The sequence below is a fragment of the Telmatherina bonti genome, assembly GCF_933228915.1.
Source record: "Telmatherina bonti genome assembly, chromosome: 9".
Classification (NCBI taxonomy): domain Eukaryota; kingdom Metazoa; phylum Chordata; class Actinopteri; order Atheriniformes; family Telmatherinidae; genus Telmatherina; species Telmatherina bonti.
In genome coordinates this window covers 21823350-21848920 of record NC_136627.1, presented here as the reverse complement: position 1 = coordinate 21848920, position 25571 = coordinate 21823350, and the positions used below count along the sequence as shown (strand labels likewise).

The 25571-nt window shown below is 37.4% G+C and overlaps 1 protein-coding gene across 1 annotated transcript in view; it reads left to right on the top strand.

Moving 5' to 3' along the window:
• Positions 1–25571, top strand: part of limk1a (LIM domain kinase 1a) — a gene marked incomplete at its 5' end in the record, with an annotated part of 48896 nt that overhangs the window by 13517 nt on the left and 9808 nt on the right. The window contains one exon of the mRNA XM_079247055.1: positions 11819–11957. Coding sequence (XP_079103181.1) covers positions 11819–11957 — 139 coding nt within the window. The remainder of the gene's footprint in view (positions 1–11818; positions 11958–25571) is intronic.

Here is a 25571-nt window from a genome sequence, read left to right as displayed (position 1 = left end):
GCAGCACAGACTGTAAGTGATGAATTTGTATGAACTGGCTTTATAGTTTGGTGAAGTCGCTTTAACCTAAAAGAGTAAAAGTCAACTTGAACTTAGAGGCAAGTGAACTTGACTCAAGCTGCACTTATTCTCTTGTTTCTGGGTTGTTGACTGATTCACGTGGTCTCGGTGGCCTTGTGGATCTTTGCTGGTAGAGCTGAGCTAAGAAATGCTAGAAACTGAAAATTTCTCATAACTGTTGTTATAAATGTGAACACTGTTCATCCTCGTCATATCTGCCACGATGTGCCACATTTTTATTGATTCATTAATAAATCAATGATTAACCAATGAAGCAAAGTCATTGATTTTCAAACAGTGGATTTCTAACTTTGAAGTGCTCTATGGTTAAAGTAAACAGAAAAAAATTTAATAGACTTTTTGGGTAATTAGGTCAAAAGTTTTTAATGGTTAACCATTTTTCTTAATAAATTATTTTATTATTAAATAAGTTATTTTTGTATTTATTTAATTAATTAAAAAGAAGTGATCTGCACATTTCTTTTTTCTTTTTTCTGAAAACTAAACTTCAGAACAGTTAATTACCCTACACAGAAAATCAATAAATCCTCCAAACTGAGAATTAGAACAATCATGTCCCACTGGGGCTTTTGTGTCGATCAGCTGATGACCTGTGCCATCAGCTGTAATGATCTGCTCCATTTTTGGATAATCAGTTAGGTGATACTGTCCAGCTGTGTTTCAGTTCCTGTTTTTCTAAGTCAGAAACCCCAAAACTAATGTATTTGCAATTAAAAGCAGAATTATCCCACAGTGTTTAAAATACATAAACCTCAATTAGTTTATGAATTGACTGCATTAAGGGGATGCAGTTGTAACTGAAATGTTCTCATTCCTCTTAAAAGTTATGTCTCACTTCCCCAAAGTACAACTTTACTTCAGTTCACTGTGTTGATCACACTTCTTTATCTCGCGACGCAAAAACCCAGACTTTGTTTTGACTTCCCTCTAGTCAGTGTGACACTGAACCAAAGCTCCATGTGACTCACCTCATCAGTGTGGTTTGGACCTCACTGCTGTTTATGACAGTCTTTTCATTTTGAAATTTGATATTTTTACTGACCGCAAATGTTTGAATTCCAGTGTAGTTTTTGTGTCTTTGTAAACGTGTGTGGTTGCTAATGTGTGTCATACAACACAACCAAGCAGGTAAATTCATTCATCAAATTTAATGTGTAGTTCCTTTAGTGTGAGATTTTTAAGAGTCTGGTGCTTTCTGGTGAACCAGTTTATGTGAAAACACAGTGGTAATGTAATTACCATAGCAAAATAATCAAGTTTATTATCTGCATTCTGTGTGTACTGTAGCAAACCAGCTGTCTTTATTTGTAGAAGACCAAGGGGTGGAAGGCAATCCTCAGCTTCTTATCAAGCTGTAGCTACTCTGGTGGCTTAATTCAGAACCCCTGTTTAGCTGGTTAGCTGAAATATGAATCATCATGAAGAATAATTTTTTATTGGTTCCAGTTGAAAACTGAAAGTATTAGTTGGTTCAAAATAAGGTTTGGGAACTGACGGAGCCTGTCACTGTCAAAGGGTTATTTATGAAACTAAAACCCAGAAGCGAGACCCTGAATTTAAGCCACAATGCAAAAATGCAGGTTTGGCTGCACTTCTGTTCCCATCTCTCCCTACCAAGCTAAATAAGAGTGTATTACTGTTTTTAATTGTTCTGTATCTGGTTTTGGTCAGTAAGTATGAAATAAGTTTTTTTTATTTTTACTTGTTTTTGGATATAGATAGATAATTGATATTTTATTATTTTGTAGCTTAATAGTTTAATGGATTTTCCATTTAATTAATAAGATACAAAACATTATCTGTCACAACTTAATATTGTGAATGACATTGTTTGGAATTTAACCCTTTAAGCCACATAAACACAGCGTGACATATATGATGCATATAATTTTTGAGACATTTGGCATCACTTTCAGGTACAAATTTCCTCAAAACGCAATTGTGGAACGCAATAAGACTCTTGTCTTCTTCTCCTTTATGGCCACCAGAAAGCAGAAGATTACACAAAAAATTTTTTGACGTATCTCATGGTAATAAATGGTAAATGTCCCTAAAAAATGTAGGTACTTTTTTTTTTTTAATTTACATTTTGTTAAAGCGACAAATAATGATCTCATATTGAAAAATTGGACACATCTGATCATTTTTCATGAGCTGGGTCTTTATGGGTTAATATCGTCATATGTTATCTTGTTTTATTTTTTGATGGAAACCTGTCATGAAAAGAAAGAAAAAATTCATAATCCCTTTGAACCTCTTTGTCGTGTCCCAGCTGATAACATTACTCAGAAGGGAGAAGTTGTCCTGTCCTTCATTGCATTTTGATTAAACACCCTCCTCTCAGTTCTGACCTTTGACTCTTATTACTATACTTTAATCACACTTTGAAATTCCATTTTGTGGCGCTCAGAGCTGATGGGGTCCAGACTTAAACCCTGAATGTGATTTTAAAAAGAATGCTAAAGCCCTCACTTTCAGCCATAGTACATTTGACCTCAATCATTTAGCAAAAATATTCAGTCGTCGTGTGGATTCACCTTTTAAGATGTAGATTGTTAGGAAATAGGCTTCACCTTTAGTTTTAATAAACAAGTTTTGGAGGCCGAACAGATATACATATAATTACTCTGTGACAGGAAATATTAAAGGTGGCAAACACATATTTTTCTTAAACTAGCTGTTACAGCAAGATGAAAACATGTCCTTAATTATTCTCATTGTGTTGAACCAACTTTTTAGGTTTCAAAGTAATTTAATTTGGAACCTAAAAAATAATTTTAATTTTAATTTGTTCCTGTAGTGGCCATAAGATGTTTCCTTACAGCTCTAGCAGCTGCTTCTCTGATTTGTCTATTTTGGTTTTGATTGCTGTTTTTTTTTTTGTTTTTTTTTTAAATCTTTGTCTCCTATTTATTTTCTTTACCTTCTTCAATCTGTTCCATCCTTGCCCTTCCTTTCTTTTGTTCCCTGTCAGGTTCAGCATTAATATCTAATTCAGAAATATTACAATGAAAATAAAGAGCAATTCTCTAGTATGGAAGTCTTTTATCTACATAGCTTCATTCCCTATAAGCGCCCACTTGTAAAAGTACATTTGTTTAGCTCAATGTTGCAGTCAGATTGTCATTCTGCTTGATAGGATAATGGAGAGAACTATGTAAAACAGGGATCCTCAATCCTGGTTGTTAAGGGACGATGTCCTGCAGGCTTTCCAAGTGTTCCCACTGCAACACGCCTGACATCAGTCAAATAAACGTGTATTTTGCAGACATGAGCAGAGCTTGTCTGAGTCTGAACCAGATGTGGTCCAGCAGGGACACTGGAAAAATCTGCAGGACACTGGCCCTCAAGGACCAGTCATGAACATTCCCGATGTACAAGAAAAAAAACACACAGTGTCTGCTGGAGATATCAAATCTCAAATCTCAGATCTTTCAATCATTTTGTAAAAACTGTAACAGGTATGCCTATCAGCACCTACAACCACAGAAACCGAAGGTTCATTGATTAACTCTTATAAAATAAATAGATAAATGAGACAGTAAACACAGGTCAACCCCAGACCACAAAGTGTCATACTTCCCACTTTTTAATTTAAATTCATACAAAATATGTAATATGTCTCCAGTTTCAGTCAGCACTTACTTGTGTATATTTTCATGATCTCTTTTAAAACTGTGGCAGAAAACTGACCTGAACTAAAACGGAAATATTTGGTGCACATTAAAAGGACTTCTGCAGTTATAAACAGAAATTTTTTAATGTACATACTTTATACTCTTTAATTGATATTAATAATACACTGAAGATTAGCTGAGCATGCCCTGGTAATGTGTTTTAGTGAACAGGCATGCATAATACAACTAATTGAGATCCTAAATTAAGCTGGAACTAAAATGAAACCCTGATGCTTCTTCCCATACATGTTATAGTCCCTTTGTTAAGTTTAAGCCTGACGTTAAAAATCTTGCCGTAAACGAGAACTGCCAATGAATGAAAGGTGCTGAACAACACTAATTCTGATTCCCAAAGCTCCCTGAAACCTTTTCATCATTTTTTCTGCTTTGAAACAAGGCTCCAGACCAACTGCAGCCAGCCAGTCAGTGCAGCTTAACAGTTACAAAGGAAACTGCTGTGTGCACCTCATTTACTCACAGTGTTGGGGCTTCTCTTTACAGCCTGAATAGACCACTGGGCCTCAGATACAGAAACTGCTTCCCACAGTCCCAAGTATTTGTTTGGTGGTGCTCAAGCCATGTCGGTTGAAGCTATTTCTGCTGATTAAAATGCACAACCTGCTCTCTCTTTGCATTAAAGAGCAGCAGCCACTAAATATACGTCTATGTATGAACGCTGCTGAGCTCGTATTTGCCATGGTCAGGGGAAAACACCTGGAATCTGATTGGCTGTGGGATTTCCTGGTGGAGTTTTATGCCACCCAATACAGAAAGACTGAGGTTTAGCGGGAGGAGATGAGGTAATGTCGACTTTATTATCTGACAGGGTGACATCATTGCTGTGGCATTCTGTGTTACCATGGAGAAGAAGGAGGGAGGATAGAGGGCGATAATGTTGGGGCACAAAGAGGGGTCCGTGGGAAAAAGACAACTGCATTTGTGATGATGTGTGATTGTATAAAATCAGAGTGAATCAAACCAGTTCACTTTAGACAAATGTGATAGATTACTTTTGGAGATAAGTCCACATCTCACACATGGACAGTTTTTCCTGTAATCTATGGAAAATGGCAGGATTGGAAATTTGGCTCAGGATCAGGAATACTGGACTATTGTGTCTCATCTAAAGGGGGAGACTAGGGTCTCCCCCCCAGACAGTCTGCCATTTCCTGTGATCGACTTTCCCTCATCTTTGTGTGTAAGACCATCCCTCAAACCAACACCCCTGTCGTTCCTAGAGGTTGCTCTTTCTCTTCATTAGCCTGTGCGTACACTACCAACAGCTGAACATTCAGCTGTTACTCCCTGCAGACACATTTGTTTCTGTCACTCTCAGACTCCACATACTCAACATTCATTGTCTGATTTTTCAGCCTTCCTCTAGTAAAAAGACCAAGCATCGGTTTATTGATCCGAAGCATTTTTGCTGTGTGTGCAGAAGAACACAAGACGGATGTCCTCCTGATCTCCAAGGAGATGGTGAAAGAGTTAATAATTAATGAAGGGATGCACATGTGTGTGGGTGTGTGTTTTGAAGAGCTTGTGCTCCTCGTAAATCTTTCAGTTTTGCATCTGTCAGTCAGTAATGATCCAACTCCACACCTCCAACACAACACACACACTGTTTCCTCTCAACCCATCCTATGTCCTGTAGCCGCCTCAGCTTCCACGTCATTAAATGACCTAAAGTTGATATGTACACACCCACTCACACACCAACACACACATCATAAAATGCTGATCAGACCTTGACGGTCAACAAGGTTTATGAGTGGGAGTCTTCACTCTGGTTTGGATTTATTTTACACACCTTTTCTCCTGAAATGAGGGCATATGCTGCTTCTTTTAAATGCTGGGCCATACAGTGAAAAGCCTTTTACCTTTTCAACAAATTACATGACTTCACAAATGTATCTTAACACAGGTTTACCCTAAGCAAAAAGTAGTTTATTCAAACGTACTTTAAGTACACTTGATATATCCCTAAACTGAGGCAGTATACTTGACATGTACTTTTTCTGTACTACATTTTTTATACTTGAAAATAGTATATTGAAGTATACTTGACTTATACTGAAAAAGTGTAAGACTAAATGCATTAATATTTTAACTTATATTTATAGTTTAATCCCAAAGCTTATACTTGTACTTTAGTATACGTTTTACTTCTCTCTGCCATAAAGTACTAATTCTATAGCTTAATCCAAGAACAGTATGAGGTAAAGTCGTTGACTCATGCCTCCATTAGCAAAAAGAAAGTTTACTTGGAGTGTATTTTATGAAGTATGGTTGAGTATAAGTTTAATTATAGCTAGTACACGATGGACTATATATTTAGAAGTGTACTAGAAAGTGTTCTAACTTAAAACATCTTTGGACTAAATTGGAATATTTCTAAGTCAATAAAAGTATCATTTAAACATACTTAAATAAACTATGATGTGGACAAGAAGTATATACCTACTAAAATAACAGTATAAAGATGAGTGTACTTGTTGTATACTTGAAAGTGTACTTTTGTAAACATAAGTAAGCTTCATAAAGAATGCACAAAATCTAAATAGAGGCACAACTACTGGTACTATCGGGAGTGCTGCACAGTGGCATAGTGGCTAGCACTGTGGCGTAACAGCAAGAAGCCTCGGCTGTGCTCGAACGGTGGCCTTTCTGTGTGGAGTTTGCATGTTCTCGTGTTCCCATGTATGCGTGGGTTCTCTCCGGGCACTCTGGCGTCGTCCCACTGTCCAAAGACAGACATGTTAGGTTAATTGATAATTCTAAATTGTCCCGAGGTTGTTTGTCTCTGTGTTTTGGCTCTGTGATGGACTGGCGACGTGTACTCTCGCCAAATGATTGGTGGCATTGACTCCAGCTTCCTGCAAAAATAGTCTCAGCCCTCATTTAACCTACAAGAAAACCAGTATGACATTGATGATACATAGAGTTTCTGAGTGATTTTGCATAACTTTATGCTCACTATCCTGTGAAACACAATCTGAGTTTTGTCTTCTGTCCCTTAATGGACACCAGAAAGCAGAAGATTGCACTATAAACGTTTTCATTTATTCCATAGTAATAAATGGGAAATATCTCTATAAAAATGTTGGTACTTTTCTATTTTGCATTTGGTTAAAGGAACAAATAAAGATCTCATATTCAGAGAATTAGACTTATCTGATCATTTTTTTCATGGATTGGATCTTTGCAGGTTTACACAACAAATTTCATCTCATGTCAGAACAAAATTTTTGTGTAAGGACTACAGTTTATATTTGCAAGTGACATTTTTCTGAGCACAGCTCTTTATGACACATAAGAAATGTTATATTTGTTCTAGATGAAGCAGATGAAGTAGTGGTCAGGAACTCCATATGCAATAATCACTAATTAGTCTGTGTCTAATGAAAACAAAACACTATAAATTTACAACTTTAGTTCCTGTAAATGGGTATGAAAATTAGAATTTTACAAATTCAAATTAAGTTTTTAGGCTGCATGGTGATGTGGTGGTTAGCACTATGGCCTCGCAGCATGAAGGTTACTGGTTTGAGCCTTGGCTGTGGAGAGCACACTCATCTATATACTGCCATTGTACTAGTTATATACTTCTAGTATACATACTAGCTTATTTAAGTATAGTTTAAGTATACTTTTATTAAGTTTAAAATGTTCCAGTTCAGTCCAAAGAAATATCAAGTTAGTAAACTATAAAGTTAGTAAACTTTATAGTTTACTAACTTGTTGTTTTTAAGTTGTTTTTAAGTTAAGATTTCCACTGTTTTATTGTTAATATGATTCTTACAGCTTTTTTCTAGACTTATTTGTCTTGTTTAATATGCCGTACAAATATTTTGCTGCTTTCAAGTATGATTAACCCCATTCCCAAAACTACATCTAGCTCATAATCCGGATCATGCAAAAAAAAATGTGTGCCCTGGTCAAGAGTGCCTCCTTTTGACCTATTTTACTATTTTATGTCTCCCTCACACACTTTAAGCTAATTCCATCAGTGATTTGAACAGAAGGGGGCAGATGCAGACTTACAAAGTCTCCTCCCTTTATCTCAGCCCTTCTATCATTGGTCAGTTCTTGCCCTTGGGACTCCAGATGGATTTTTGTGGTTTTGGGGGGGTTATTTGTTTTTGAGCAGCCTGTGTGTACATTTCTTTGTTATTTTCCTTCCATCCCATTTTATGTTATTTTCCATATTATTACCTTTTTTTGTCTTACTACAAGTAATCTCAACTCATGTTTTTCTTTTGTCTGATTTTTTTTTGCAATATTCCTTTTCCTTCCTTGCAATATTCATTTCCTTTAATTCCTTTTGTGTGTGTGTGTGTGTATTTGTGTCTAGACTGGAAAGTGTCATAGCTCAGCCACCACGACACAATATCAAGCTTTGATCCCGTTAAAATTTTGAAGCATCATATCAGAGCAAGCAAAGGCTTTCAATAAGTCTTTAACACTGCTAATCCTCTTAAACATCAGTGCCAAAGCTTGCACCAACACATATGCACACAGAAACACAAAACTGAGCCCACAATCACATGTTAAACACACTAACAGCCATCTTGGAACAGGCTTTCATTTTTACTGTGTGCTTGTATAAAGTCTTGGGTTGTAACTGTTTTACCTCTGTGATAAGATTCTTTTCCTGAAGATAGGAATTTTGGCATCTCCATCAGGGAGTCTGTAATGTATTCACTCATATCTTTTATACTCCCATCTCTGCCCAGAGACATTTTTGTGAACCTCATAGCATTAAAATCCTCCCAGCTTTTGCGAGTCTGAGCATTCTTCCCAGACATGACTTTGCCTCAGAAGCTTTCTGCATTGAAAAGCAGTTATCGCACGGCAAAGAGCCAAGATAGCTGCTGCCTCAGTGCTGCGGACGTCTTCTGAAAGCCTTGACCCACTTCCAGGTCTCCTCCTCCCCCCATTTTACTCAAACAGGCTGCATACCGAAGCAGCTCTGCAACAATCTGCTGAGCTGCAGGGAAGCACTGCATGCAGACTCTCGGGAGACTATCTGTGTCTGTCTAATAAATAAACTGCATGTGTGTGAGTGTGTATGTGTGTGTGTCTGACTGTGCCTCAAGGTCAGTCAAGGTGTCAGTTGTGGAGCCTACAAAAGGTGCAGTAGCTAGAGCACTGGATGACTCAATGTTACATTTAATATAAAATAAAATGAAAAGAAGAACAAGAAATTTGTGCAACTAGTCAGAAATATATATACATACATATCAAGACAGCAATGGATTGGCAGCAGAGCTACAGTCAGAATATCAGCCTCAAATGATGAAAATATAGGATTAGATGCAGGATGTTGTGAATTATTGTGCTCATGCCTCTTTGTAATGCTATTGGAGCAATCAGATGTTATTTAAGCAACCCTGAGCAGAGACATGGCCAGACTGCTGGCTGACAAGAGGGAAAGCTGGAGTCACTTAGTCATGGATGTTGGACACAGAGATCTAGGCAGAAAACACACACACACACACATGCTTGCATTTACGTTAACTGTGCACTAACTCACATGTGCATCAAGAGGAGTATTGCACATTTTAATTAATGTATTTACATATGTGTCTGTACTTGTATTTGAGCGATTACTGAATGGGCATAGACATTCCAACATGCCTTTTTTACCTGACTTTTTTTCTGAACTTGTGTTAAAAAAAAACACTCTTGAGTGGTGAGTAAACTATCCTTTACTCACCCATTTTATCTGGAATCTCAGACTAGCATCAGGGGAGAAACTTGAAACTTGTGTTTTTCCACGCTCTGGTTGGCTGTATCCTCCTCATCAGACTGTCCCGTTGTCATGTGTGATTCAGTCTGTTGACATCTGATACTGCAGGATGACTGACCAGATTGTGACTGAATTATGGTAACAGATCCTGAATTTCTGTTTTGGGCTCAGTAGCCAAATGTCTGCCAGCAGCTGTACCTAGTAATGGATTACTCCAGCTGATCAATTGCCAAAGTTGATGGGTTCAAGTCTTATTTTCACAGGCTTATTTTCAGAAAATATGATGACTTTGTAATGCTAGGTTTGTTTATAAATGTGTAATTCATATCTCTTTTTTTTTTAATTTAAGATTAAGTGAAATTTTATTTGAACAGATGTACAGTATTTTCATGTAAAGAATTTTATTAATAACTGAACTAATCAATGATGCTTATATATCACATGAACTACTGTGCACACATTTTCATACAGAGAACAAATTCACAAATTTGTTTTATGATGTTATATTTAAGGCATCTTTCGGTGACCTATGTTGACAAATGTTTAAAATTTTCCTAATAGATGTAAGAATCTTTTGGTGCAATAAAAATGCACCACATGTTGTGGTAGTTTCATGTGTTTTCTATTGTAATTTAGTTGTTTCTCCGGGTTATCCTTGTCTCTGTTCATTGGTTCACCTGAGTTCATTTAGTTTATCCATTCACCTGTATCTTGTTGTGTTTTCTGTGTATTTATAGCCCTCAGTTGCAGTTTTGAGTTGCTGGTTCAATGTGTTGTAGTTGTCTGCCTTTGTTTCTTTGTTAAAACAAGATTCTTAGCACCTTCTCTGCATTTGGGTCCACATCTCCACGTCTCCACAGTCTCCATGACACCACATATATGATCGGCTTGCAGCTCAAATACTATTTACAGTGTGCTAAGAAAGTGGCACTACAGATGATGAGTGGTAGAAATAAGCTTGTATAACATAAATATATTGCTACATTTGTTAGATGAGTTATTGTTGATCATAGGTAAATGAATCAAAAAATCAAATGAACTAGATCAATATGTGTTCTAGGGGTGGGAAAATTGAATCGAAAATCGTGATTTCTTTTGCTTCACAATTTTAAAATGGATTTTTTTGTTAAAAAAAATCGATTTTTTTTTAAACAAATAAAAAAAATTCATTATGAAGAAAATTTCATTCCTGTTGTTTTTATTAATTTTTTTTTACTTGTCCTCTTGGCCATTATAGCAGCAGAATGATGGTCTGGCTACTGTGTTGTTTTTTCCTAATTGAAATCAAGAAAATGCCGAGCAAAAAAATAAGTTTTACACATTTATCTTTTTTTTAATCTACAAAAATCAGCAATATCAAAGAATTGTGAGAATCGCAATTTAAAGTGAATCGCCACCCAAAAAATCGGAATCAAATCGAATCGGGACAAAAGCATATTGTCACAGCCCTAATGTGTTCTAAAATACTTATGGAAGAAGTCTTATAGATTTATTGATTTAAATATTAGATGTCTTTTGGTTGTAGTTAATAGAATATTTTGTTTTTTCTCATTCAATATCAGTTTTCAGGGCTGGTGAAACATGGTTTTGACAGCTGAGATTAAATTTTATGAAACTGTGTGAACTAATTTACTTTGGAACTTATGACTCTAGCCCATGGAAACGATCCATGTAAATCAGCTTAAGGAAATGTTAAAATAATTTTGATTCCCTTAACCCTCATGAAATAATTGGTAGTTTGTTATGTGAACTATTATTCAGAGATAATCTTTTAGACGACATATAGTGAGCAGTGAACTGTTTGCAGATGCAGCTCCAATCACATTTATGCTGGTTGATGTTGTCTTTGGGTTCCACTCTTTCCATTACACTGTTTTTCAAACGTTTTGGTGTGATCGCGTTCATCTGTTGGGTGCTGTATGTGACACATCCACAAAGGGGCTTACTGTGACCAAGAAAATGGTAGTTTGCGTCCTCCAGGTTGTCATTAGTAGACCTAAAATACAGTTTACAGACTCCAGCATTATATGATGTTCTGTCAACACAAAAACAACTTAATGTGGTTTGTAGTTCTTAAAGTTCCTGGTGGTCTGATCTTGTGATGGAGGGAAGTACACACATTCTGCTCACACACGAGAATACAAGTATTAACATTTAATAATGAGAAATTCAGTTGCGTTGTTAATTAATAGTTGGTTTAATTTTTTAAGATGTGATGTCCAATTTATTACAATTTTTTCAATCTTACATCAGTGCAAGTCTAATTTTATAATAATGTGAGTGAATATTGTGTGTTTCTGTGTCTCAGGTGTTGTGAGTGCAGCGCCTCACTGTCCCACTGGTATTATGAAAAAGATGGACAGCTTTTCTGCAAAAAGGACTACTGGGCAAAATTTGGGGAGCTGTGCCATGGCTGCAACGACCCAATCACCACCGGCCTCATCATGGTAAGAGGATTGACCTGCAGATCTCTCATCACCCCCCTGGTGCTTTGTTTGGTTATAAAACTCGAGTTACATCCCAGAGCTGTGACACACAGAACAGGCAGACTTGTGCACATGCTCGAGTCCATACATTTACAGTGTGACGGGTGGTCCTGTGCCAAACCTACCTGGCTGCACCCTGTAACAGACTCTGATGCCTTTGGCGGCTTTGTCGGATTGTCTTACGGACCACCAGTGAAAGTCCGGTCTGTTGTTGTGGAGGAGAGGATCGTTTGCACAATACATGTCGTCACAGAAGCAGGAAGCAGAACAACAGTAGACTATGCCACTGCTGACATGTGTTGCTGAATTATAGAAAGGACAAGAAACAAGCATCAAAGGAGTGATGTGTCTGTTTGTTGGGTCAAAACTGAATCACCGACATTCAAAGCCTGAGAAAACGTATTAATATTGACGGTTAGTGTAATAAAATATGATGCCTTCATACGTCTTAGAGCCCTGTAGTCTTGTCAGCAACAGCACAATTGCAGATGAAAGCAGTTTGCATCAAGCAGTAATTGATTTTTGTTATTTCTTTTCAGTTTAGTCATTTATTGGTTTCGAAGATTAACATTGCTGTTGAAGTGGTTAGAGAGGCGCAGCCAAGGCAGTCTATGTGTGCGTGAGTGTTTATATGCATTGATAGCTGTAATGGGCTGGTGTTTATCTACCACTGAAATCGCCTCTCAGACAAGTCATTATTACAGCCTCAGTATGCAGCAACACATGCAGGCAACCGTCCAAATTGATGGAGTGAAAATGTACATATGAACCAGCTTGCTCAGTTTGACTATAAATTTGTCAGTTGTGTGTTTTCAGATTCTTTTTGGTGATTAAAAAACAAAAAAAAGCAAACAAAAAAACAACAACCCCTCAATTCATTCATAGTACCTGTCAATAAGTCACAAGACAAGATTCATTTGAATATACAGTGCTCATAATATAACTGTGACTTCATGTCATTGTGCAATGCAAAAATGCAGCATGACAAAATAAGTATGTGTCGGGGTTTGTGGTTGTTCCCCTAAAATATGGTGCATTCGGGGCTTGGTTTGAGCTGGTTTATTAAACCCCAGTAAATCTACCAAAGTGCAGTAATATTTACAGTGAGAAAATATGTACAATATTTACACTGATCTTGCCTCCAAAAGATCTCTTGCTAAAAACAACACACGCTCCGTCATAGGCTTCGATCTGTACTCCAACTCTCCACACACCCAACTTTGAAATGAGCTCTTATTAATACTAAGCCCCACCCCAACAGGAACTTCCCCAATTACCACAAATAACTGTTTTTCCTGCAATCCCCACAGTTATACATATCCAAAAATCCCTAACAAGTTTAAACTTAATCACTATTTCCCACACTAGAAACATACAGAAACATACATATAATATACGGGCATAATGCCGCATTCAGTGGGTCACACAGGTGGCGTTAATGCCGCATTGCAACATCGTCCGTATAACTGTCGGAAAACCATGGACTCTGTTTGACACTAACCCCACCCCCCAGCTGACATAGAAAACACCCCGATAAGTTCCCTTACCGTGACCGTATCTCAATAGCAAAACTATTAGGTGTGCACCCCTAACACTTCTGACACTGACAGGTAATTTGCCTACACGGGGACCCGGGGGCGAAAATCCGGGGAATAGAACTGTCCATGACTCATTCAGGGAGGTGGGTGTGGGTGTGGGCGTCTGTGACAAGGTGGCTTTGTCACAAAGTAGTTCTGCACAGTTGAAAGTCAAACAGGTTTGTTTTCATGTAAATATCTGAGGATGAAAAGAGTGCTGCTCCAGTCGCTGAACAAACCTCCTGTTATATTCTGATGTTATCAGGAGAAAAACCTTAGGCTGGCAGACCCTTCTATACACATGGTAGAAAACAACACATCTGCTGGGTGTTCTTCCCTGCACTTCAGTTTTATCCACTTGGTCAGTTTTTTTTTATAAATACTCAGGTTGCGCAAATTGAAGTTTCGATTTTGATTGTTACTGTGACAAACCCAGCTACAGTTGTTGCTTTACATGTTTTATATTATTGACATTATTTGATTATAATTAGTGTTATTTCAGCAATAACGCCTGGGCTATTAACTGAAGTTTAAATGTATCGGCCGTTGTAGTTGTTATGGTATTGTGCCCATTCTAGAGTAAAAACAGGAAGATACTATTTTTCATTTTTGTGTGTGTGGACATGAGAACAGACAAGGATGGTAGGCTGTTTTGTTGTCAGGAGCAGGACAAGTTGAAGCAGAAAATTCTGGACGCCACTTATCTCCAGTCATCACACCTTCCCAACAGTGTGTCTAATGAGCCAGCTCAACCCGCACTGTTACATGAAGGCATAGTCATAACTTTTCACCTGTAAAAACATGTAGGATTCATTTAGCAGAGTTGGTTTGAGACCTCCTCATTGAATCTCTTCTTTGTGTGGTATAATATTGTATGATGCAGGTGTCCTGCAGTATTATATAATTTGATGTTCAGAATTACTTCTCTGCTGTTTTTGTAGTTCAAACATTGGTTGAATGTTAAACCTCCTTGGTCTTTTAGGTGTACTGAAGTCTGTCAGTCAAATGATTAGCAACAGTAAGTCCTTTTCCTATTGCATCTGTTAGAAAGCAATAAACACAAACATGCTCTTTTCTTGTGTCGTGAAATGATCTTTTATTCTGTTATTAAACTGATGTGTTTGAAGGTATCTGACCATTGCTGAATTTAGAGAAAGAATCACATATATTTAAGTTTAACTAATGTTATCAAACTGATTAAAAAAAAAAAACCTCATTGAACTGAATACTGAATAATGTATTTAATCATTTTATGAGGAAGCGAGATCTTTGATTTATGCTTCTTTTTTTTTTATCATGAAATACTTGTTCATTCATAGTAGGTAAACTGAGAGTTGATTTTTGGGAAACCTTGTTGTGATCACCGTTCCCATGAATTAGAATGACAAGCATCATTCATAGTAACAGAAAATATGAAAATAATTTCAGCCGGGAGAGGAAATATGTGTAACGAGGACTGTGGAAAGCTACCTGTTTTGCATGAAGAGCATATGACAGGAAATGATCCACATAAAACACAGGCTAATGATCTGTTGTGGCTGTTAAAGTTTTCTTTGAAGTGGAATAAAACTAAAATTATCTCACTTTGTGTTTTTATGTAATTATGAGCACTTCAATTATATTTTATAGCTTAATTTTAGACACAAAATCACTTCTCCAAAATTATCTAACTTCCCCTTCCAGTGCCTCTAAAGCTTTCTAAAAACCATGCTTTTTTTTTTTTAACATTAATTAATCCCAAACTTTTGGTAGTCCTTCACCCTGAGACACTGCTTTAAGTGTGAAACTGAGGTCGTTTTTGCACATAAACACTCTGTTTTGGCACATTTTCATCAGGTGAGATCCATTCAGCATCGTGTCTCACAGCCATGATGAACAGACATTATTCATTGCACTGCTTATTGGCTCTTAGGCTACATTCAGACTGCAGGCAGAAGTATGTGACCCCAATCCAATTTCTTTGCCCCAATGCGACTTGTATCAGATCTTTTCATGATTGTATGAACAACACAGGTCTGATTTTTTTTTTCAAATGCGACCCAGACCATCTTAAATCTGATACGTCTGATCTTTTGCCAGACGACTTCAGTCTCAACCGCCAGGTCACATTCAATCTCCTGGAGATTGCTGTCCGAGAGGCAGTTCAATGTACTCAGGCATGACGACATGATGCACACAGCTCTACAAAAGTCATGGACTCTAGAGCAAACAGAGTGCCAAACACGTTAGCCAAGGTGCAGTAACCTGCCCCGGTTGCTATCCAGTATAGCTCTGCTTCTACTCACGTTTTCAGGATTATGGGTCTCCTGAATGATGTGGTACACCTCCAAAGTCTTGAGGCGATGTGTTGATAGACATGTAAAAGGTCTTTCTTGGCATTCTAAAGTTTTGGAAGTACTACAGCTTTGTGAAACCACTTGAATCCTGATCCCATCACTCCTAGCTCGGATGCTACATCCACTCATTCTTCTGTACTGATGTTGATGTAGCAGCACTGAGTAGGGACATCATAGCCAAATTACATTTCTTTGTCCTCTTCATCCTTTTTAACAGAACCCGCTCACAAAATTTGCCACCACAAACTGTTTTAACATAAACCCGTAAATGACAGAACTGGTTCCCTCCGTGTTTGTTTCTGTAAACACTGTTTTGTGCATGACGCCATTAATGTTCAACTGCGCATGCGGGTCACCTTAAGGAGCATGAGCTATTCACACAGCAGTCTGCACACAGGTCACATTTAAATTTAATATGAACAGCTTTGCAAAAAAACAGATTTGACCAGAAAATTGGAATTCAGCATTAAGGCCTAAAGTGTGAACGTAACCTGTAGTCTGTGGGGGTTTTTTTGTGTGTCCGTGTTTTAACATTTACAATGCCTTTAGATAGATTTGACCCTTTCCAGTGCAATCTCAGTAATGCAACATGTTGGAGACTCTAAAGTGAATTATGTGGAGTGGTTGCTGCTTCTCTCCTGTGGTTTATTGCTCCACTTACTGTGCAAAGTCACTGATTGACTGTCTGCAGTTGCACTTTAGCAAATTCGGGATCCGTCAGGCTTTAGATGCAGTCTTTGAGACTAAGGTCATCCCAGGACGTTGATGCTATCTCAGAAAGAAGGTGAAGGTTTCCAGTCTTGCTGTCGCTCTGACACCAGTGGAGATTTGCAGGTAAACACAATCCTATTTTTAAAATCCACTGATGGCGCTGCACCTAACACACTGCTGCTACAGGGAGTGAAAACAGCTCCATGATGCAGTGACGAGTCAGTCGGCAGATGGTCTGCCAATCACATATGAGTGAGGAGGAGTTTGTTTTCCTTTTCATGGAATGTCATAGTCGCTCCTCCTGCATTGTCCACCGTACAGCTTGACTTATGTTTGGGGCTTTTTTATGATTTAAAAACAGTTGTTAGACCTTAACTTTGTAGCAGCAGTTTTAGTTCATCAGCCAACATTATATCTTAACTACAGTAAAATAAGTAGTTTTGAGCTCAAGCTACATTTCTTAATACAATACACTTTAACATTCTGTAATTCTGAGTGTTCTTGTTGAAAATAGTTGTGATGAATGGTTAGATTTGCTTCTTTTCTTTTTTTTTTTTCCCCCAGTGACCAGAACTCCCAGTGGATGGGACCATTGTTGTAACAGACAATTTTGCCTTACATTATATTATTTCATTCAGTGGACCAACACTGACAGTTTACTATGTCAGCAGCTTCAGCCTTGAGTAAAGTAATTCAGTCAGAGAAGTGCTTTTCAGTTATTTACTATCTCAGACTGATTTACGTGCTGAGCACTGAGTTAACGGGTGTAATTGAATTTCTCTCCTTCCACCCCTCCATTCTTATGTCTGTTCATCACATCTCCACCTGACTGATGAATCTGCAGTAATCCCAGCCAATCCCATATTTAGTTTAAACTCTGCTCACCAATTTGCCAACAACTCAAGATAGAGATCTGGAAGATTGGAACTGAGCCATGTGGAACGTTCGATATCCTTGTTTAATCTTTCCTTTGCTGCTACAGTCTGTGGTTCAGTGGAAGGTTTGCGGTCAGCTAAAAGGGTGAGAAGGAAGACAAACTCAAAGATGTCTGAGCCTTTTTGGTCTATACAAGTACAGGCTTTTTCAGACCCTGAACAAACAGTAGTTTATTCAAGTGTACCACAAATATACTTAACATATACTAAAACTGAGGCAGTATACTTGAAGTTTACTTTTGTTTTTATACTTAAGATAGTGAAGTAAACTTGACTGATCCTGAACAGTATAAATAAAGTCTAAGAGTAGGGCCATTAATACTTGTACTTACATTAATAGTTTAATACTAATGTTTATGCTTGCACCTTAGTATACTTTTTACTTCTCTCTACCACAAACTACTAATACATAGTATGTCTTTATCCAAGTACAGTATAAGATCAAAGATCAAAGAAGTCATTGACTTGTGATTCCTTTAGCAAAAAGTAGTTTACTTGAAATGTATTTTATTAAGTATGTTTGAATATAATTACAGCAAGTATTCTATGGACCATGAACTAGAAGGGTACTAGAAAGTTTACTAACTTAATATGTCTTTGACATAAATTGGAACAATTTAAGTTCACTGATATCACCAAAACTCCATTTCCAGTCATGAATGTGACTGTGCAGCAGGAGGAACTGGTGTTGTCTCTAAGCAGAAGGGTTGTCACGGCTTAACTGCATTAATTTTGGAAACATCCTCATTCCTTTCAGTTTCCACTTAGCAAAAAGTAGTACACTTAAAATTTATTTAATTAAGTATGTTTGAGTATAAGTTTAAGTATAACAAGTATACTACTAACCATGAACTAGCAGTATAGAAAGTATACTAACTTAAACTTCTTTGGAATACATTAAAACATTTTAAGTTCATAAAAGTATACTTAAAGTATACTTAAGTAAACTATAAAGTGGACTAGAAGTATATACCTAGAAGTGAACCTCTTGTTTTAAGGCCATTCTGCTAACCACCACACCCTCAGGCAGCCCAAAATTCGGATTTGAATGGTTAAATTCCTAAATTTTAAACGCACTTACAGGAACTAAAGATGTAAAATGATAGCGTTTTGTCTTGATTTGGCACAGAATAAAGTTGGTGCTTGAACTTGTCATGGCATCTTCCTTCTCTATCTCTTCATTTGAGCTCAGATTGACTCCATGATGTGGAAGCCAGATTCATGTGGGTCCATGTTGTCGCTTTTCGCATTACTTGTTTTACTTGTTGCTGAGATCAGTTCTGTTTGGCTTGTTTATGTGTTAAGGGTTGTTGCCATGGTTTTGAAACTTGCAAATCCCTCCCTGTTGATATTGCACAGTAGATGAGAAACTAAACACTTAAGGTGAGTAACACGACTACTATGGGTGGAAGACGCGACTGAAAAAGTAGATGCATCATCTTGGGTTAATGCTTTAGAAGTAACCACAGAAAAAATAAATGATGTGATCATTTAAACCGCATATTTTTTTAGTTGTAAACCTCACATATTGTGGGAAAGAAAAGGTAAGGAAACTGAATAAACATGAAAACATTTGCAAAGACAGCACATCCATATGGTTTATTTTATTCATTGTCACTTCACAACACAACAATGCAGCTGCTGTCCCATTATATGAATTAATCGATTACATAGATGTGTGTTGCCATCCACTGACACCATTGCTGATAATTTCCATAATGTGTTATTGTAAGAAATCACTCAGATGATTTGAGGTTCAGCCTTACTGGAACTGTGTTAAATCTTTGGGACTTTCTTTGTTTCACTATTACTCTTTTTGCTCTGTCATGTCACAAGATGTACTGAAATAGTTGGAGGTGAAATCCAAGATGTTTCTTCTGAACTCACACACACTTTGGGAGTTGTTTTTTTTTTCTTTTTCTTTGAGGCATTGTACGTTCCTTCATGAAAATCCCAAAAACATGTTGTGATGTTACATCATGTGCTGTTCCTCTATCAACCCACTCTTGTTTTCACTTTTACTCTTGTGTGTGAGCATTTATACAGCACTTAGCTCATCTTTTACAAACCTTTAGCAAGTTTAAATAACTAAATTAAAGTTAAATTCAACCATTGAAATAATGTATTCATTTTGTTTTCATACTAAATCTGTTCAGCAGCTTTGAGTATAAAGCCAAGACTTTGACATTTGGGATACACTCATATCTACACTTGTGGTTAAAATTGAGAAACTGGGTGGTTTCTTTTTTTATTTTTGGGGGAAATGGCGACTAAACCAGTGGAAAGTCCAAGATCCAAAAATTGTTATTATTTCCCACTGGTATGTTGTAGCAGTGCATGACTGGGAATCTGCATGTTGTTACTGTCAAGGCTTAATTATTGTTTGGCCTCTAAGTTCAAGCAGACAAAAGTGATTATTATTGTGAAATTGTTTTTGTTAAGATGTTTTTTTGGAGCAGCAGTTGTTGATATCATCTCTATTATATAGTTGGTTTTTTTTCACTCTGTAGGAACTTGTTTAAATTACAAAACACTGATAAATGAGACTTGTGTTTTCATTTTAATACTTCAAGAAGGTCTGAAAGATGAGCATCCAGCTAAATTACACTTCAACAAGACGACTTCACGCTGGGAGCACAAACTCAGGGGTTCATATTCAGTTGGATCTCTTTGCCTGAAGTGACCTTGAGTAACTGTATCAAAACACTTATCATTTCCTCCTCCTGTGTGGAAATATTGACGAAAGCAGCAGCCTCTGCAGGCTGAAATCCCCCCTAAGGTGTTGACGTGGGTTGTTTGGTTTTTGTTCTCTGACCTTAGTGGTGGCAGAAATGACTAAATGTAACTTGCTATTTATAATGTATAATGTTTTTAGGTAGAGGCAAGTTTTTATTCTACCATTAACTTGATAGAATTAGAGGTTTTTATCTCCTGGTGTGACCTATTGGTAAGTTTATAAACCAAAAAGAAGAAGGAAAAACTCACAAATCCAGTTAACTGATCATTTAACATCTCTTTTACGGTTTATTCTGTTTTCAGTTGATAATACCAGATCAAGCGAAGAAGAAGTAGCTAAATATAAGTGTAATGATGACATCAATTTCTCTAGAAAAGGGATTTTCATTTTTTTTTCTTTGTTATTGAAGACATATACTTACATGTTAACACAGAAAAAAATTCTCCCTCAGTCAAAGTTAGAAGCTGCAGAATATTTTCAGCGTTCACACAGTTCAGTGAAAGCCAAGTCAAAAACTTGATTCCCCTCCCATGCATGTGTACTTGACCAAGGGTAGTGCTCAAGTTAAATGAGCAGGTCAAACTCTTCTTGTAGCTCCACTCAAACGTGCGTGTGACCATGCTCACAGTCTTCATTTAAAGTAGCTTTACTTCATAAATTACGTGCTCATAAGCAGATTAATGTATCTTCTTCCTTTAGTAAAAATAAATCCATAAAATATATATGCAAACATATCTACTGCCCAGGGTAGATAATCAAATGTCTAGACACAGAATTAAAGGACAAGTGTTTTATTTTCAGTATTATGGATGTCCTTTAGTCCCATTAGAGACAAAAGTTCACCATTAAAAAATGTAAAAATGCAACTTAGCAGCCAAATAGCTGCAAATCTACAACAGGACACCATATCAATGTCGCAGTTTGCTTCACCTTGATTTAAAGACTAACTGAGGTTTAAAAGGGAAGCAGGAGGCAACAGGAAGGAAGCCATAGTTCAGTTGTTTATTGAGTTAAAGAACTCATATTAATGTTATATAAAGTCTTTCTCATACTAGAAAATATGAGCAAAACTGACTGAACACAAAAACAATTTTAAGGTTAGTCTCAAACATTAAGATCCTGGCTGTCCTGACTGTTACTGTTCAGGATTTAAAAGTATTATTCAAGCCTCGTGTATTTTTTTTTATACAGCATCTGTTCAAAATCTAAATGAACTGCAGTCGTATCGTCTGCCTTTCGACCTTCACCCTCCTTTTTTTTTGCAGTATGGCCTCCAGAACTCCCACAGCAACTTAATCATGTTTAGCCTAGCAGCCGTCTCTTTCTGCAGTCTGTCTCCACCACCTTATCATGACAGCCAGCAGGCAGTACAGAGTGAAGCCCTCTATTAATATCTACACTCAGATTTTCCTCCAGTCCTGGCTTTAAGTGAGGACGGGGTATACACTCAGTGGTATTCAGGTCATGATGAGGACGCGTTATCTTGATCTGTCCACTTTAAGTATAGAAAGGCAACAATTACAAAACATCTACATCTTCTCTAGAGTGTATACATTCACAACTTCCTCAGTTGAGAGCTGAATTTCTTTCAGTTTTATTCGCTTTTGTCATATTATGTCAACCAATGTCCATATGCTCCTCTCTTTCACTTGAACTACTTTACTGTTACAAGCTGGATTTAGACATAACAAACACAAAAAAAGCAAATTTAAAAAGTTGTTTTCAAGAAGAAATTGCAGGGCAGGAGGCAGTGTGGGAGAAGCGGGGGATGAAGAAATCCTTGAAGACATCAGGCAGTAGAGGTGGAGGGGTGTGCATTGGAAGCAGCCGGCCGGCTGGCGCATGTGCAAAAGTAGGTGGAGCCAAGCAGGAAACGATGAGGTCATTGCAAAAGTAAGAGGGAAGAGGAAGGGAGGTGTGCGTGTGTGTGAGTGTGTTTATGGTTTGAGGGGGGTGACATTGATTCAGAGATGAGCTCAGCTGCAAAGGCGTGGGCTGCCCTCCCCCTGCAGCTCTCTGACTCTGCCCGGCTTGGCTGCTGCCAGTGTTTTGTTGTGACAGTGGGGGAATCGGCTGCGTCGGTAGAATGAACTAGAACAGTGAGGAGAGACGCCGGCTCTCGCTGACATGGTGGGAGATTTGTTTTTCTGGAGCTTCTGCTGTCTCAGGTTGTGGAGGAAGGACAAGAAGGTGAGGCTGCTCTCGGTTAGTTGCTGTCTTGTGGGTGATGCTCCGTGTTCATGAGGGAAGCTGCTGCTGACATGATTCGCCGGACACTTCTGCAGAGTCTCTTTTCCTCTCATTGCTCTCATTTTCAAAGAGTCAAACTTTGATTTTTTTGTGCTATATGGGTCATTTTAATGTGGGTTGGTGTGTTGCTTCGTAATTACAGATCTGCCCCTCTTTTTCTTTCCCTGCACTCTTTCCTCATGTCATGAAAAACTGATGAGACATTACATGCCTGCCTGCTATATTTAGAAAGCATTCTATCAGATGGCCCAGTTAAACTAAAAATTCATCGTGTTACAGGAAGGTTATTTTATTTACCATCAAAACAACATACGGGCTAAGTGTAATCAGTTTCCTCATTACAGTGATGGTGAGACTTGCAGAGAGGGGTGAGCAGGCTGAAGCCGAGGCCTGTGTACTGTGGTACTGTAGTGTTTGTGGCAGAAGGGGGTTTCCATTCAGAGCACATCAATGTGGCTTACTGTCTTCTATCTTAGGCTCTCAGTCTAATTGTATTTGACTAAATGATGTCTACTGTAGCTTGAATGTTTGTGAAAGTTCTTGGCAAGCAGTGGCTTCTTCTTTTGACCTTATTTCAGCTCAAACAGCCTTGATTGCAGCTTTCTGCAGGATTTTGTTCATCCTCTTGTTTTTAAATATCAGGGATTCCCTTTGACACATTTTTTGGAAATTGGCCCAGATGTAGCTCACTTTCTATGAGTAATATTAGCGTCTAAGTATTTACATGGCTTGGAGTATTTTCTTAATAATCCACACTGAAGTAAATTTTTATCTTAAATTTTTTTTAGTAACATTTTGTGTGATGTTGGAGTTTAGGTAATGAAAGACTTATATTTATTACAAAATGTGACCTTGGTACATTAGTTTTAATATGAGGTTAGTTTTGATTTATGAGTTTTGAGTTGTATTGTTATTATTTAATATTATTGATATATTTATTAGTTTTAACATTAGTTTAAATAATTTATATATAATTTATCCAGGGATTCATTAGGTGGTTCTTAATAAGTTTGATACAAGTACAAATAAATACATTAAACTCAATGTACCAAGGTCACATTTGTTCTGTATCTTCAGACAAGTAGCCGACTACAGATGAATAACATATGACTAGGACTGACTAAAGACCACAAATCTTTGTTTAATATGTACAACCTGGGAGCCAACGACTCAGAGTTACTTAATCAGTAATGACTCTTTAAACAATAGTCGTTTTGACAGGTTTAGTCAGTGTGTAATTTTACTGATGTGCCAACTTCTCAAACCCTGCTTAAGCCAGTTTACTATATTCAAATAATAAACTTAGTTTTTAAATGGAAAAGACTAAACAAAATGACAAACAAGCCCTCTCATATGACATTAGGAAATTAAAAAAAGTCACAAGGAAATGTGAAATAACTTATGTGGTTAAAATAGGAAACGATGACTATGAAACTTGAGGAACTTGAAAAATACAAAGAGCAACTAAGAAGTAGGAATAAGATGGAGAACTGCGCAGGCCCAAGATGGAAAAAAAAGAAAAGATAATAAAGTTCAGTATTTTTGTAGGATTTTTGCGAGTTATTTGAATTTTTCATGAGTAACTTTTAGTGCAGTTTTTTCGCATGTCTTTCAGACATTAAAATGTCTACAAAGGTGATTAAAGAGACCTGTGTTCGGGAAATGTCAACAAGTCTGAGTTGAGATAATGTATTTTACTGCCAACAATGTTTTTAGCTGTTTAGCTTTGAGCATTAGACTGTAAAACTCCGGAAGTGGTATTTGAAGAATCAGTCACATTCCACAGCCTCCTCATGGCAACTCATACAAGTCACTGGGAACAAATCGCATTCGAGAGCTATTAAACTTCAAGTGTATGGATGACTTTTTACTGTTGAAGTAGAAAGTGCTGTTGACCATTGAGATATATGTCAAGCCTCACAGAAATTTTTTTTTTAATCTGTTGATTTGTCTTTTGTAGATTTAATTTCAATTTTGTGTTGCGCCAACAAAGGCTGTAATGTTGATGGTGAACCAACCCACATGACTTCAAATATAGCTTTTCTTGTTGTTTACTTTGTTTTTATTCACTGTATTGGCAAGTTCAGGCATCAACCACACATGGTTGGACTTAGAACAGACCCCTCCTTTATGTTCACCACATTGTAGAAATCTCAATTTATCTCAGTTGCCCCAGTAACAAGTCCTGCCCAGTCTACTGACAGCACAAAACATGATGAAAGCATGAAAGAAACTTGCAGTTCTTTTCAGTAACCCTAAGCAGGCATTTTCTGGAGTGAGATGTTTATATTGTATAAGTTTAGTGAACTACCTATTTATCAGCAGTTGCATTGAAAAGTTGATTAAAATTGTAAAATGAGTCAAAACTAATCAGGGAAATGGGTTGTTTCTGTTGTTGTTTTAAAGTATATTAAGTTATATTTCTATTGGTTTGTGCATAGTCAAGTTAAGGTAATACACAAGTTAGTCAACATTGTGCCCCAATTGTACCCAGTTAGTCCTGGTCCCTGTGGACCTGCAGCTTCCAGGGAAGCCTGTGCATGCACTTTAGTTTCTCATCTCTAAATGAAGCACCAACATAACCACAAGAAATAAAGTTACATCAGTCTGATAAAGAATTTAAAGCACACAAAACACCCTTCAACACACACACCCATGGCATTCATGCTAAGATAAGAAGTGGAACCACTGTAATAAACATCAGGTTTCTCGACTCTAATGAAGGCTGTTTGTCACAAGGTTATTGTAGTGACTGATGGTTGCCTTTATTGAAAAAAACTTAAATTTGCCTTGATTTTCTTTATATTGACATTTTGGAGTGGAAGCATCTCCTCTTAAACATGAGGACAGCAGCTGTCGCCTGTTTGATGTGGTCATACAGTGGGTGTGTGCAAGTGTGTGTGCCTGCATGGCAAGCAAATGGCTGCCATGTCAGCTTGTACAGAACTGCTCATCCTTTACATCTCTATCCAGCTCTGCTTTCGTCCTGTTTTCTATTTGAAGGGTTGCACCTAAACACACACATACAG